The sequence below is a fragment of the Drosophila subobscura genome, chromosome U, assembly GCF_008121235.1.
Source record: "Drosophila subobscura isolate 14011-0131.10 chromosome U, UCBerk_Dsub_1.0, whole genome shotgun sequence".
Lineage (NCBI taxonomy): Eukaryota > Metazoa > Arthropoda > Insecta > Diptera > Drosophilidae > Drosophila > Drosophila subobscura.
Window position 1 is genome coordinate 12,298,682 of NC_048534.1, and position 13,007 is coordinate 12,311,688.

General features: G+C 43.0%; 1 protein-coding gene across 1 annotated transcript; it reads right to left on the bottom strand.

Moving 5' to 3' along the window:
* Positions 1-7,048: 7,048 nt before the first annotated feature.
* On the bottom strand, positions 7,049-7,949 carry LOC117901455 (cylicin-2). Its single transcript, XM_034812207.1, has one exon. The coding sequence runs from the start codon at positions 7,908-7,910 to the stop codon at positions 7,062-7,064; it is 849 nt and encodes a 282-aa protein (XP_034668098.1). The 5' UTR covers positions 7,911-7,949; the 3' UTR covers positions 7,049-7,061.
* Between the last annotated feature and the right edge of the window lie 5,058 nt (positions 7,950-13,007).

Below are 13,007 nucleotides of genomic sequence, written 5' to 3' on the forward strand. Positions count from 1 at the left end.
AATGTGCACTGCTTAATATTATTCAACGTCGCACTGCTTTCACCCCAAAAGTATGCACTGCTTCATTTAACTTGCTTGCTCATAAAATTTCGCACTTAACACTAGACAACCAAATCAAACTTTTGTTTATTTTTTAAAACGTAAATCGATTAATTTGTTTTACAAATTTAAAGCCGAGGCGGAAAAATGTTGGTAATTCGTAATCTTTAATTCTGAAATGTGGTGGAAGTAGGTTCGATGTTAAGTAGTGTAATTCTTGGGGGGAATTGAAGAAAGCTGAGAGCGAGAAATTTTACATTTTAAATTGCTTGTTGCGTTTGTTTTGTCAACGTTTTTGCTGCCGCCGCCTGCCGCTGTTGCTTCTGTTGTTGTTCTTGTTGCTGCTAATCTAATTTACTGCCTGCAACTTTGTCTGCGCCTCAGCTTCTGTTTTCGGTTTTATTATACCCGAGGATTTGGATAGGACCAAGGGTATATGGCTGGGGAATCTATTAAAAGTTAAACATATTGGAACATCTTTATGGCGATCAACAGAAGCGTGGATCCAACGAAATCCATCCATTAAATAAATTGTTGCAGCTGGAATAAGGATAACAAAAGGTTATTCTGAACCATACATATGGGATGTGGGTATTCCATAGTCGCAATATCGGCTTTACATTCTCAAGTGTATTTTGGTTGTTTTGGTTTTTTTTAGATTTCTGTTTTTGTTTTGGGGGGGCCACGCATTATGATGGAGGAACATTCTAATTAACTTTTGTTTTAGCAAAACTTGAGTGAGGAAAATGGAGAGCGTGCCGCTTGCCTTTTGCATGTCATAAGGATGAGCGAGAGGAGGAGGGCCCGAGAGAGTATGGTCTTGTGTCTACTTGTACAACAATGGGGACTGAGGTTCTCCCTCTTATACACTTATTTATGAACTTGTGCCCTGCTGCACAGTAAAATTAACATTGACAAAGCAGCAGACCCTGGGTCTTTGTTCTTTCCCTCTTATTTCATTTAATTTCTTTCCTTTTTTTTTGTTGTTGGCCAGGACAGGCAATTAAAATTGCCTTTGTATGTGTATGCTTATTGTTTTTTGGTATATTTTCTTTTTAATATTATATATTTTTTTTTGCTTTTTGTCATGTGTCATTTTTTGTTGGCTGCTTTTCCGTCGCTTTTCGCTTTTGTTTGTCTTTGCGCTTATTTGACAATTTTATTCGGTTTTTCTTTTTTGGGTTGCTTCTTTTTTGTTTTAATTCAACTTTGTTAGCACATAATTTTTCGGAAACAAGCGCCAGAAAGCAAACAAATGCATGAATAAATACTCATACAACACACTCATGCAACGTACTGGGAGAAAGCGGTAGAGGGATTTGGGGTGGAAAGATGTATGGAGTCAAAAGCGAATGACAATGAATGCGAATGAGTGAATTGTTGCTGCTCATATGCCTGCTAGTTATACCCTCCATGGCAGAGGGTAAAGTGCGTTAACCAGCGGATTTGCAACTCCAAAAATGATTTATTTTAAAAATATTTCTTTATATTTGTGAGTACCTCTGTTCGCTCAGTGCGGGATCTCTCAATTGTTTCTTAAACAAATATTTTCTTGGCCATATGTTATTATTTCTCATATAAACATTTGTTTCGCAGAGGTATCTAAAGTGCCGGAGCCAGAACTTCCTGTCTTATTTCGCTTTTATTTTTGTTTTTTCTATGAAAAATGCAAAAGTCAAATAATAACCGTTCTAACAGTCGATGTCAGAGGGGATGACATTTTATTTCATTTGATTTGATTTGTTTAGCAGCGGGAGCCGAAGCGGCAACGGCAGCGCGAGAGCCAAAAGCGTGACTATTGAAGTTTAATGATTGATTATATTGTTGCGTTTGCTTTTTACTCTTCGGTTCACAGCAAACAGCAACAAAGTCAAATGTGGAAACAACAAAGGAGTGCTGAATGAGATGTTTTATATTATTCGATACCCTCGTAAAATCGTATCCATAAATGCCATGTAATTCCTGAATAATTATGATATTATGCCAGGTGTTACTTCTTCGCTTAATTTCGGAAACGGATAAATTAGCTTATGTTAAGTACCAAAAGGGTTGACTGTGATTGGTCATATCTTTTTCCTAGGGTATTCAAAAATAATAAAGAATTTGTACAGCAAAATACATAGAGATTTTTCTGTATGAACAATTTTGAATGGTTAAATATTGTTTGTTATTGAATTTGGATTGGTTTTTGATTGACTTTAATCCCAATCGAACGCATAAACCGGCAATTAAATTGGAAAAATGTGTGCGAATTAAGAGCAGAGTTCATTTTGTGTGGAACTGTTGGAATTTATTCATTAGGTATGTATATAAATTTCCGCACAAAATATTTTTAAATGGTATTTTCGACAGGCTATGAAATGTGTTTAAAATCGGTTCAAATTCTGCTATGTTTTGGAGATTAAACACTCTATAAATCATAAAAATACAATATAGATATCATCAAAAATCCAATCGAACTATTATGAGACATTAATACTCCATTTTACTCCATAAATAACTATCAGAAATAAATGTTCAAAAGCCGAAACAGCAATTTCTATCTGCTGCAATACAAATCAAAACATTTTGGGAATTTTCTTGGGGACAAACTGTGTTCTGTGAAACCATTTCATAAACGACATACACAGTAGATTTTCGTCTCAATTCCAGCGAGTTTATCATGGGATAATTCTGCTTAAATATTCAAAATGATTTTCCTTCCGCTCCCTTGTCGTATCGTCCCCTCTCGGGTGTTACCATTCCGAGGCAACCATCAGCATAAAGTTGTCCTCTGGGTAAGCTCTTTGGCATCGACTACTTCAAAGTTACAATCTCTGGCCTTTGATTTGTGCACAAATAACCATAAACAAATTACAAATTAATAACATACTTCACTGCTTAGTGCCAGACAGGGACAGCCGGACGGGCAGACAGGCAGCCGAGTGTGTGCAAAAGAGAGGCCAAGTCGGGGAGGACACTGAAGGAGACAATGTGAGGTGGGGGAAGCGGAGCGGAGCCATGACCATAACTTGTAGCTATCAAATGTTGCCGATGAGAAACGGCTGAGATAAGAGCCAGAGCGACAAGACCCGAAAGAGGCGGCTGAGGTAGAAGGAAGACAAAGATGAGAGAACACTGAAAAAAAAACGAGGAAAGATTGCTCTAAGAATTCTAAGGAATATACAAAATGTTGTACACAAATTAAGTCTGGCTCAAAAGAGTCTCTAAAGACAGTTGCTCGTTCCACCAGTCTCCAATCATAGTTTTGAGCTAAAGAAAACTCGAATATTTCTCCAAGTGTAGAGATGAGAGAGCCAGAACAACAGCAGGAAGGAGGACAACATAATGCGGTATAAATTTACATATTTTATTGAAAATTGAATAGCGCCAAGCAGTAGCAGCAGCAGTAGCAGCGACAGCACCACCCGCATCACTACCATCAGCCGAACAACAAATATAACAAAGTTAACAAAATCCAGAAGAGAATACGCCTCAGCCCCCACCCGAAAAATGAACCAGAGATCCCCAAAGAGCGAAAGATAGAACAAAAAAAAAACAAAACACAAAAAGTGAAAAGAAGAAAGAAAGTTTTAATACGAAAGAGAAAAGCATTGAATGGAAAGCCAGGCACAATAATAACAAAGAGAACAACGGGCAGAGTAAAGAGTGTACACCAGAGGGGCTTCCAGTGGGGGGTGAATGAAATAGGAGGCTTTTGGGGGGGGGCGGGCCGCAGAGCCATAGCTAGATGAAAATATGACAGTAAGTTATATGCCAAAACCAAAGTCAGGAACAGGAACGGTAGCAGAAACGGGAGTAACACACAAAGAGATATTCACAAATATATAAATAAGAAAGGGCAAGGGACAAATGGGTATCAAGTGGATGCTCTTTTTTTAACGTTTACTTTTAATACTCTACACGAAAGAAATCTAAAACAGTTGGCTGTACCGATAGACTTGGTTCTTCCTAAGACAGCACAAGTTACAGTGTCATAATCCATGAAAGTGTAACCCATTTCGATACGATTGATATACCCACTGCCAGTCAGGGCGCAAGAACATTGCAATTTGCCAAAAGATAGAGAGAGAGAGAGAGAGAGAGAAAGGAATTTTGGTATGCTCTTTCTGCCACTGAATCGGATTCTGCGCTTGCCGGCTTACATGAAGATTCATTTCAAATCAATACACATAAAGAATAAAGGTAGCAAACCGCTGAACCCACACTCGGATCCTTGCGAAATGGGGCAAAGGCATGTGGGTGCATCCACTCATGAGTGCAGAAAATAAGCTGCTGTGTGGGTGTGTGTGTGTGTGTGAGTGGATTGCTGACTGGCATTGGCATCGCATAATTTAGCCCATCGCCTGTCAGTGGCGACTGCATTGAGTCCATCCTCGCAGTCTCGCAAATTCTGCATTCGATTTGTGGACCTACGAGTACCCCAGGTGTCGAAACAATGTAGAATATTTGCCATGTGCCGGGGCTGTCATAAAGTGGGCTTATGCATTGAGAGACGGCGAAATATTGCTCTGATCACACGGGAGTCGAAGTAATCTGATGATTTCCATGCAGCCAAATGCAGCATAGAGTTATGGCAGTGAGAAAATGCAAAATATTTCAAGCCAAAGAGTGATTTAATGCAGGAAAAAGTGAACATCTGCAGATGATGTTCTTCTGAGTCGGAAAAGCAGTCTTGAATATCTGAAAATCTTATACCAAGCGGGTCGAACCCATTTCGATTGCTCTGATTAAAGTAAGCAATTGTTGATCCTCCCAGCTATCACCGCTGCTTATATTCCTCACTCGCATCTTTAAACCCAAAAGCTGACAGCTATGCAACCGTCTCTCTCCCCTCCAGATCTCTTCATTTATCTCTTTTAACCGCGCTGTGCGAAATCCCTTAACAACTTTTATCCCCCAAAAAGCAAAACACAAAAATCCCTTTAATATGTTGGTAAACTTTCCTGCTGCTGCTGCTGTTGTTTCTGTTGCTGTTGATGCTGCCCCTTCTGGTAGCAAAACATTGTAATTCCGGGAAAACGTAAACTAAAAGAACAACATCGGCAGCGGCAAAAGTTGTCTGCTATGACACCTGCCCATGGCAGGCACAGACACAGACACAGAGGGCTGCTCATACGCCACAGCCCCACTGCCGATGCGAGTTAATTAGCTTTATTCCGCAAGTTTTGCTGCTATCTCAGCCTTTATCCATTGATTTTCAGCGGCAGAGCGGCGGTTAGGGGTTGCACTCAATTTTAAAGCTGCCACAAAATCTGTTTTCTCCCAGGGCCAAAAGATTCGGGTTTGAGTCTTAATGAAAACAGCAGCAGCAGCAGTAACCGCAACAGCACTTACACACACACAAACACACACTCACACACACACATATATCAAATCATTTAAAATTGTACAGACGCATGCCACGCCCCCACATCACATCACAGCCCTCGACCATACACCCTTTCACATGATAAGAGGAAACGGAAATTGTTGCTAAAAATGCGAAGCGTAAAAATGCAGCGTACGTGCAAAATATACCGCAAGCAGTTGACTTGCCGAGGGGGGGAAGTGCGGCGAAGAGTGGTGCGGTGGCACGGTTGAAGGCTGAAGGGCGACGGAGAAGGGCGAAGGGCTTTACAGGTAAGTCATGTTGGTCCCCGCCGTGGAAAAGCCAACAAACCTTGGCTCAAAGTTTTCAATGTGCGCGTAGAGCGAAAACAAAAGATTTTTTATTGAATTTTGAAATGTTGCGATGAGGTGAAGGCTACCCTCCATCCCTGCCAATCCCCTGCCACCCACAGGACCCACGTTTCAATGGCCCCAAAAGAGAGGAAAAGGTGTGTATGGGGCTGTATGGTTCCATAGAGCTATGTGCGGATACGTGTAGCTGCTGCTAGATGTACGAGTGTTGGTTGCCGAGTAGCACAGGTGTGTTCATGTACAGGTGTGTTTGTGAGTATCCCGGGCATACGGCTTACAGGTGTTTGTATGGCTGTTTATTAGAGTTGAGTGAAAAAGCCGCGACTGTCACGCTGCATTTGCTGCAAGGAGCAGAAGGCGCCAAAGGAGCAGAAGCAACCAAAGGAAAATCGGCAACAGCAGCAGCATCAGGCGGCAACAAGAAGAATGAATACCTTCGCCAGGGACCTCCAATGGGAATCAGAAGGAATCCAAGGGGGTTCCGGGTGGCAACCAAAGCCAGCACGTGCTCAAAGGGGAGGGCACTCCGCTGCTCCGTTGGGGATTGCAGATTTTCCACATCGCAAGTGCGATCAAAGTTTAGCGGCAATATTTTAAAGCTTGTCAAAAACGCGTTGCCATACATAAAAGTGGCAGGCTAAAGACTCCGTGGAAAGGGTGTTGGGATTCCAAAGGGACCAAAAGGAAGGGTCCTAGTGTACGTACAGCGTACACTTTGGTGGAAATATTCGGTAGTTATTTTTAGGTAAATAACACTTAACGGAAATTGTTTCCACCTTTGGCTAGTCGACCTCAGGCATTGAAACGACCAGACATCATTTAGCTGTCAGCATTTTTGGCTGGGCGAGAAGTTCTGTGAATGTAATGGAAATCAATAAATTGAAACTGCAGGTTTGGTGCAGAGAACACTGAAGTGAAGTTTGAAGTACTTATTTGGTCAAATATTTATCTACTTGTTTGTATTTGCCTAGTAATTATTAACCATTTGGAATGAGGAATAAGCTGAGGTAAGTTAATAATAATTGCTTGTGGAAGTTCTGTTAAAGTTGCCACTTTTTGTTACAGCAAACAAGCAATTTGGATAATTTAATTTAATTCAGTTCCATGAAGAGAGGAGGCTGCCACCCAATGGCAAGAATATATTCGGAGCTTGATTCCGATCTGTTCCACTGAGTCTTTGACCCTTTTGGTTCTGCAGTTATGCCATGTAAATCGGTTATGAAATATAGCACAAAAAGCTTCTTTACTGGGTCTGATTTGTGTGTTTTTTATTGTCTAAAAAATTTCAAGAAAAAGAAAAGGACGCGCCACACTGCCCATGGTGTTTCACTCTGTGTGGCTCAGTGATGTCCGTGATCGTGTTCGCTGCTCTTTTTGGAGGACTTGTGCCACTTCTTCTTGTGCTCAGCGCCGCCTTTCTTGCCGTGCTCCTTTTTGTGGCCCCATTTCTTGGACTCCTCGTGCTTCTTCTTGTGGCCCTTGTGGCCCTTCTTCTTGTGCCCCTTCTTGGAGTGGCCCTTCTTGCCGTGGTGCTCCTCGTGTCCGCCCTTCTTGTGCTCTCCCTTCTTGTGGCTGCTGCCCTTCTTGTGCTTCTTGGACTCCTCAAAGCCGCCGTGCTTCTCCTCGCCGCCCTCCACATGATCCTCGTCGTAGTACTTCTTCTCCTTCTTGTCCTCGTTGAGCTTGTGGACGTTGTGTTTGCCCTTGATGGAGTGCCCCTTCTTGTAGGAGCCGTGATCCTCGAACTCGCTGCCCTTCTCCCCCTTCTCGCCCTTCTTTTTCTTCTTGTGATGGTCCTCCGAGTGCTTGTGCTTCTTCTCGTGGCCCTCCTCCTCGCCGTGCTCGCCCTTTTTCCCCTCCTTGTCGTGGTGTCCCTTCTCGCCCTTCTCCGACTTCTCCCCGTGCTTGTGCTCCTTCTTGCTCTTGTCACCATGCTTCTTGAAGTGCTCGCTGTGATGCTCCTCGCCGGACTCCTCCTCGCCACCTTCCTCGTGCTCCTCATGCTTCTTGGAGGCGGCCACCAGTTGATCCTGCTCCTCGAAATACGGCTCAAAATCGACCAAGTCCAGCCCAGCTAAAGGCGAGGTAATGGCCATGGCTCCGTCCGGTGTGCGGTGCAGGGCCAGAGCTGCGGCTGCTACCACCATAAGAAGCCCCAACAGGGACATCCCATGCCATGTCGGCCACATAACTGACTTCGGGTGTGCCGCTGCTTTCTGCTGCTCGGTTTTTATCCTTCTGAGCTGCTCGCTGCCTGATGCTGGATGCTCCTTCTACTGCTGCTGCTGCTGCTGCTTCCACTGATGCTGCTGCCACGCCCGCTTATCGCCGTCTGCTGGTCTTGCCTCGAGCCGTTGCAGCTTTTTATCTAAGCTCTACTCTTCCCTCTCTGGCCCAGTTTTGCGGCTGATTTGCCAACTTTTCTGTCCGTTTTTTGTTCGCTTTTCTTTCCTTATTTGGTTTTTGCTGCTGTGTATTTCTTTTATGGAGGGTACACGGATATAAAGGGTATGTTGCTTGCTTCGAGGGACAAGTAACACTCAAACGTAACTACTTCAAGATTTTTGGAATAAATCATAGCAGGTTCCATTAATTCAGTATCAGATTCCATTGAAGTCGATGAAGTAGATTCCTTTCATTGTCTGATTTTAATTTACAACATTCTAGGCTTTACTTTTATGATTAAGTCTGGAGCATTGGAAGCCTGAAATTACACAATTTACGGGGTATCTTCTAGTCGCCATTGATAACTCCATCATTCTTATTAGTTTTTTTTTCTTAGATTTGCTTTCTGTTTCTCTTGTTTTTGTGCCTTTTGTTTTTCCTCTAAGTGCATAACGTTGTTCACAACTGCAAAAAAAAACCCTTCGAACTGGCCAACTTCTTGCGGTTTGGGAGGTTTTTTTCTTCTTGTCGTTCGATCGAATGCTGCTGTTGCTGTGGGCCAAAACAAGCGACTTTTGTTACGTGGCCCATTGCAAAAGCGAACCAATTTCCACTTGCCCAGTTGTTGGCGCCGAGGACCGACACAAGTACTCAAGTGGGACAGTGGATACGATTGACTTGCAAACGCTTAAATTGTTCCATTGATCAATGATGGATTTGGGGGCGGTGGAAGCCTAGCCTCTTCCTCACCCCGGCTTTTGGCTATCCTTATCAATCATCCTTGCTTTCATGTTTGATTTCCAACTTAATTAATAATTTATTGGTCACTTGTGAGTGTCTTGTATTTGGCTGATTGATAACAACAAAACGGACTCGACCACAAAACGCTTCAGAGATATGGAAATGGATGTGGATGTGTATGACTACATTGCTGGTCAGTGGGAAGAGGCAATCAAGTGTTAGAAATGCATTTTACCATCGTTTGACATTCAATGAAACACACACATATCCAATAGACCGCTTGTCCTTTAGGGTTTGGCATTGCAAACTAGTTTCATAGCTTTAAAGGGACAATTGTTTAGCTGATACTTTTGTAAACTTTTTCCAACTTGAATCTACTTTCTTAATCATAATTATGAGTTCCTTTCCTTACCTAATTGACTTCTTTGTAAGCGTCTTTATTGTTATAGGTCTGATGACCCTTCGCTGATGGCTCTATGCTCTCTTATTTAGACCCAACTTTGAGCCAGCTCATTTATGAAAGCCTCATTGTTACCTTAATTTGCCGTTAACCCTCATAACTTCACTTCTTTATTTTATACTGACCTCAACTTAACGTGTAGTTTACTTGGCTTTATTGCACATTCAGTCAATTTGTTTCAATCTGCCTGAGGTTGATAGATTTTTCCTGATACCTGTTAACCGTTGTCTTTAATTCATTAACTAAATGATGAATCTTTTCATATTTTATCATGTTTGTTCCTTCTTGACTAAGATAACCCAATGTATTCAGTGGAGAAGCTTTAACAGGGCAGCATCGCTGTTAGCAGCAACGTTAACAGCCTGTCAACGCTTTCGTTTACAGCTTACTGTAAGCGAGAACTATAATCGATGCTATAAAAATGTTCCATAATCTTTTCCGTGTTGGTAATCCCACATGATTCATTTTCCTTTTTAATTACATCTATTTCTTATTAATTCTCTTTTCTATTCTCTTTTGATCTTCTTTTATTTTCTATTGCCACAATGTATTACTCCAACTGGGGTAATCGTTGTAGCCAAAGTTTTCATTTGACCAGTCGCCTGTCCTAGGACTCTGGCCTCTCTTTAAAACTTCTCTTTTCGGGCGGCGACTCACTGATCGGTGCTTGGTCACGTCGACACCTTTTGGTATTTATGCGCCCGATGCGTCGCCATAAAGTTCTTCAGGTGCCTTATAAATACACGACTTAAAGTTGCGTCTGTGTATTCTGTCGTCCTGCCAGCCAGCCATCCAGCCGGCCACCCTTTCTGCTTTAACCTGCCGCTACTTCCTGGCCATCTCTTTCGCCATTTTTCCTCTCTCTCTCTCTCTCTTCCTCTTTCAATCTTGGGGCACAACCTGGGCACAGGAAATGCATTTTAAATGTCGGCGGCGGCATAAATAAACCGTTAATGTTGTAATGGTGGAAAAATCCTTGGCGGCAGAGGAAGAGGAGCAGGAAGGACGCTACCAATGCGTTGGCTTAATTTATGAGCCACGGCAACAGCAACAGCAGGAGTACGAACAGGACAACCCACAGGAGGACGAGAGGAATTTCATTCGATTTCGCATTTCGTTTCGATTCGATTTTGGGCGAAAACTCGCTCGCTGGCTCCCTGGCAAAAGTTTGACAGCCACTTGGCACCTTCGGAACTTTTTTCCCCTGCACTAGACCAATGCCCGCCAATCCCCTCCGTGCCATTGGCAGCGCCATTTCTCCTGCTTTTTATCCTTTCCCCAAACTGTCCCCAGCTCCCCGGCTGCTTTCACATTCACACAAAGTTCAGTAGTTGGCCAAAAGTCACTTGGCATGCATATAAATTGTCAGCCATTAAATTTGCATTGACATTTTGGCCGTGTTTTTTAACCCCACACCAGCCCACCCCACCCATCGCATTCCCAGCACCACACCCGCCCCTACCTACCGCCATCCTCAGGGTTTTAGCCGGGTGATTTATCTATGCACTCTTTGATTGCACGGAGCAGCGAGCATCGGGGGCAAATACTCGACGACTCGACGAGTTTTGTTTGCCATGTTTTGCTGCTTGTTTTTATTGAATTTCCTGAATTAATTTGCCAACATCAGGCAGGATATACATATAAAAAACAAGAGGGGCGACAAGTTTTCAGCAAACTGAAGTTTTATATACTCTGACAGGAGCGATCGTTGGCAGGACAAGGAAATAGCTGGACTCATTTAACAATTAGTAATATTACGAAGAGGATTTGCTGCTGCAAAATTTAAGCTGTGAATCTGCAATATTCCATTCTCTGTTAAAATTATGATACCCCCTCTTTAAGGGTATGGAAAAAACTATTCAAATGGATAACAGAGAGAGAGAGAGAGAGAGAGAGAGCGAGGGTGACTAGAAAAAAGTCTGCGGAACGTTGATTAAACTTGGCTTGGCATTGACATGAGTCGAGAAGCTGCATCCAGTCCACTCCACTCCACTCGACTCTGGGGCGGGTCCACTCTCCACAGATTCAATCCGTTTCGGATATCTTTTCAGCTTGGTCCGACAATTAGCCTAATACCCAAGGCCCTCGTGGCGTCCTCGTCGTTGGCTTTTAGCCTTATTGAGTCAGCCACCCCCCGACCATGTTTCCCCATGTGTCCCAATCATAATCAAAAAAGGTCCGCCCCCCGAAAGAGGAATCTTCTTCTTTTTTTTCTTTGGGATTTATGTAATCACGTTTGGGCCGGGCAGGGAGCAGAGGTGATTGACTAAAGGCTTAATTGTGGCTCCCTTCCTGTGGCATGGGGAGAGTGTGTTGTGTGGTTTGCCCCATGAAAAGAAATCTCAAAATCTTCTCGAGGTAATCATTTAATTTGGCAGGACATTTCTTGGTCATTCAGTCATTCATTGAGGGGGCAAAGAACATTCACCTTAATCTGCGATTGGTGGGTTTTTTTTGGGGCATGTACACGTAGATACACAGAATAGATTGCAGAAAAGTTAGATTTGATTATGTGAACGAGCAGGAGGAAATGATATGGAAAAACTACAAGTGCAATTATTGAATGTACAGTTTTTCCTTAATTATAATTAATAGTTATTTATGGCAGCAGCTGTAACAGAGCAACAGCGCTGTGAACATTTCGGATTAACAGCCTGTTACCACTGTCCGTTAACAGCCTGCTGCCGCTACCGCTTACAGCGCACTGTTAGCGCTAACTGACAGCGCTCTCACGATCCACACGTTAGATGAACGGTTCTAGCTTGTACTCATGCTATTATTATTGACCACTTAACCACCAAGAAGTACGACAGTGAAAGTATAGTGCAAATCTCACACAGAATTTGTATTTTGCGTGGTCATCGCTGGATTATTCCTTCTACAACTTCAATTCCTTTCTCACTGCAACATGAACATATACAAATCTATACACGAAAATGTAATCAATGCAGTATGGGCAGCTTATTTTTCAATCAACTAAATTAAAACAATGGCTAATCTTATTAAAGAAGGCTCTTTTATGCTCAGATTAATTTTGTAAGCAAAATTGACAAATCCCAACTTATTCTTATCTCAATCCGAAAGGAGCCACCCACTCTTCCCATGTACATGAACGTACACACAAGCATAATCTGAAGACATAACCCCAAGACCAAGACAAGCCCCTGTTATAGTTATCTTTAAATTAGCCAGTGAAAGCTCAAGCTATTCATGCGGCTGCTTAATAAGAGATTACATGAGGCAGAGGCAGAGTTCTATAGAGAGAGAGCACCCACCTCCCCTCCACAAGACACACACACACACACACGCATGTAGATTAAAGAAAACATAATTAGAAGGAAAATCTGAGGCATCTCTGGCCACAGGATCAAAGCTCAATTGGCCGCCCTACACCTGCATTGTTCTAATTGCCAAAAGGTAAGTGAAATATGAATATGCCACAGCCACATTGGGCGAAGGGAGGAGGGCAGGCAGTCGGGCTGACAGAGGGGTAACGGTGTAGGCCAACCCGTCCGTGTCAAAGGTTAATTACGCATACTGCAGGTCGTGCTGCTTGCCTAGTCGACATCCTGTCCCCGTCCCGGTCCCTGCCTGCACACAGACACAGATTTGCACACTTTACCCTTGTAGGAAGCCTGTGAATGTGCGTGCGTGCCTGTGTGTGTTTGTTTGCTTAAGCCATTTCCGGTTCGATTTTAGC

Coding starts and splice junctions, on each gene's coding strand:
- LOC117901455 (XM_034812207.1), bottom strand. CDS start 7,910: ATGTGGCCGACATGGCATGGGATGTCCCTGTTGGGGCTTCTTATGGTG.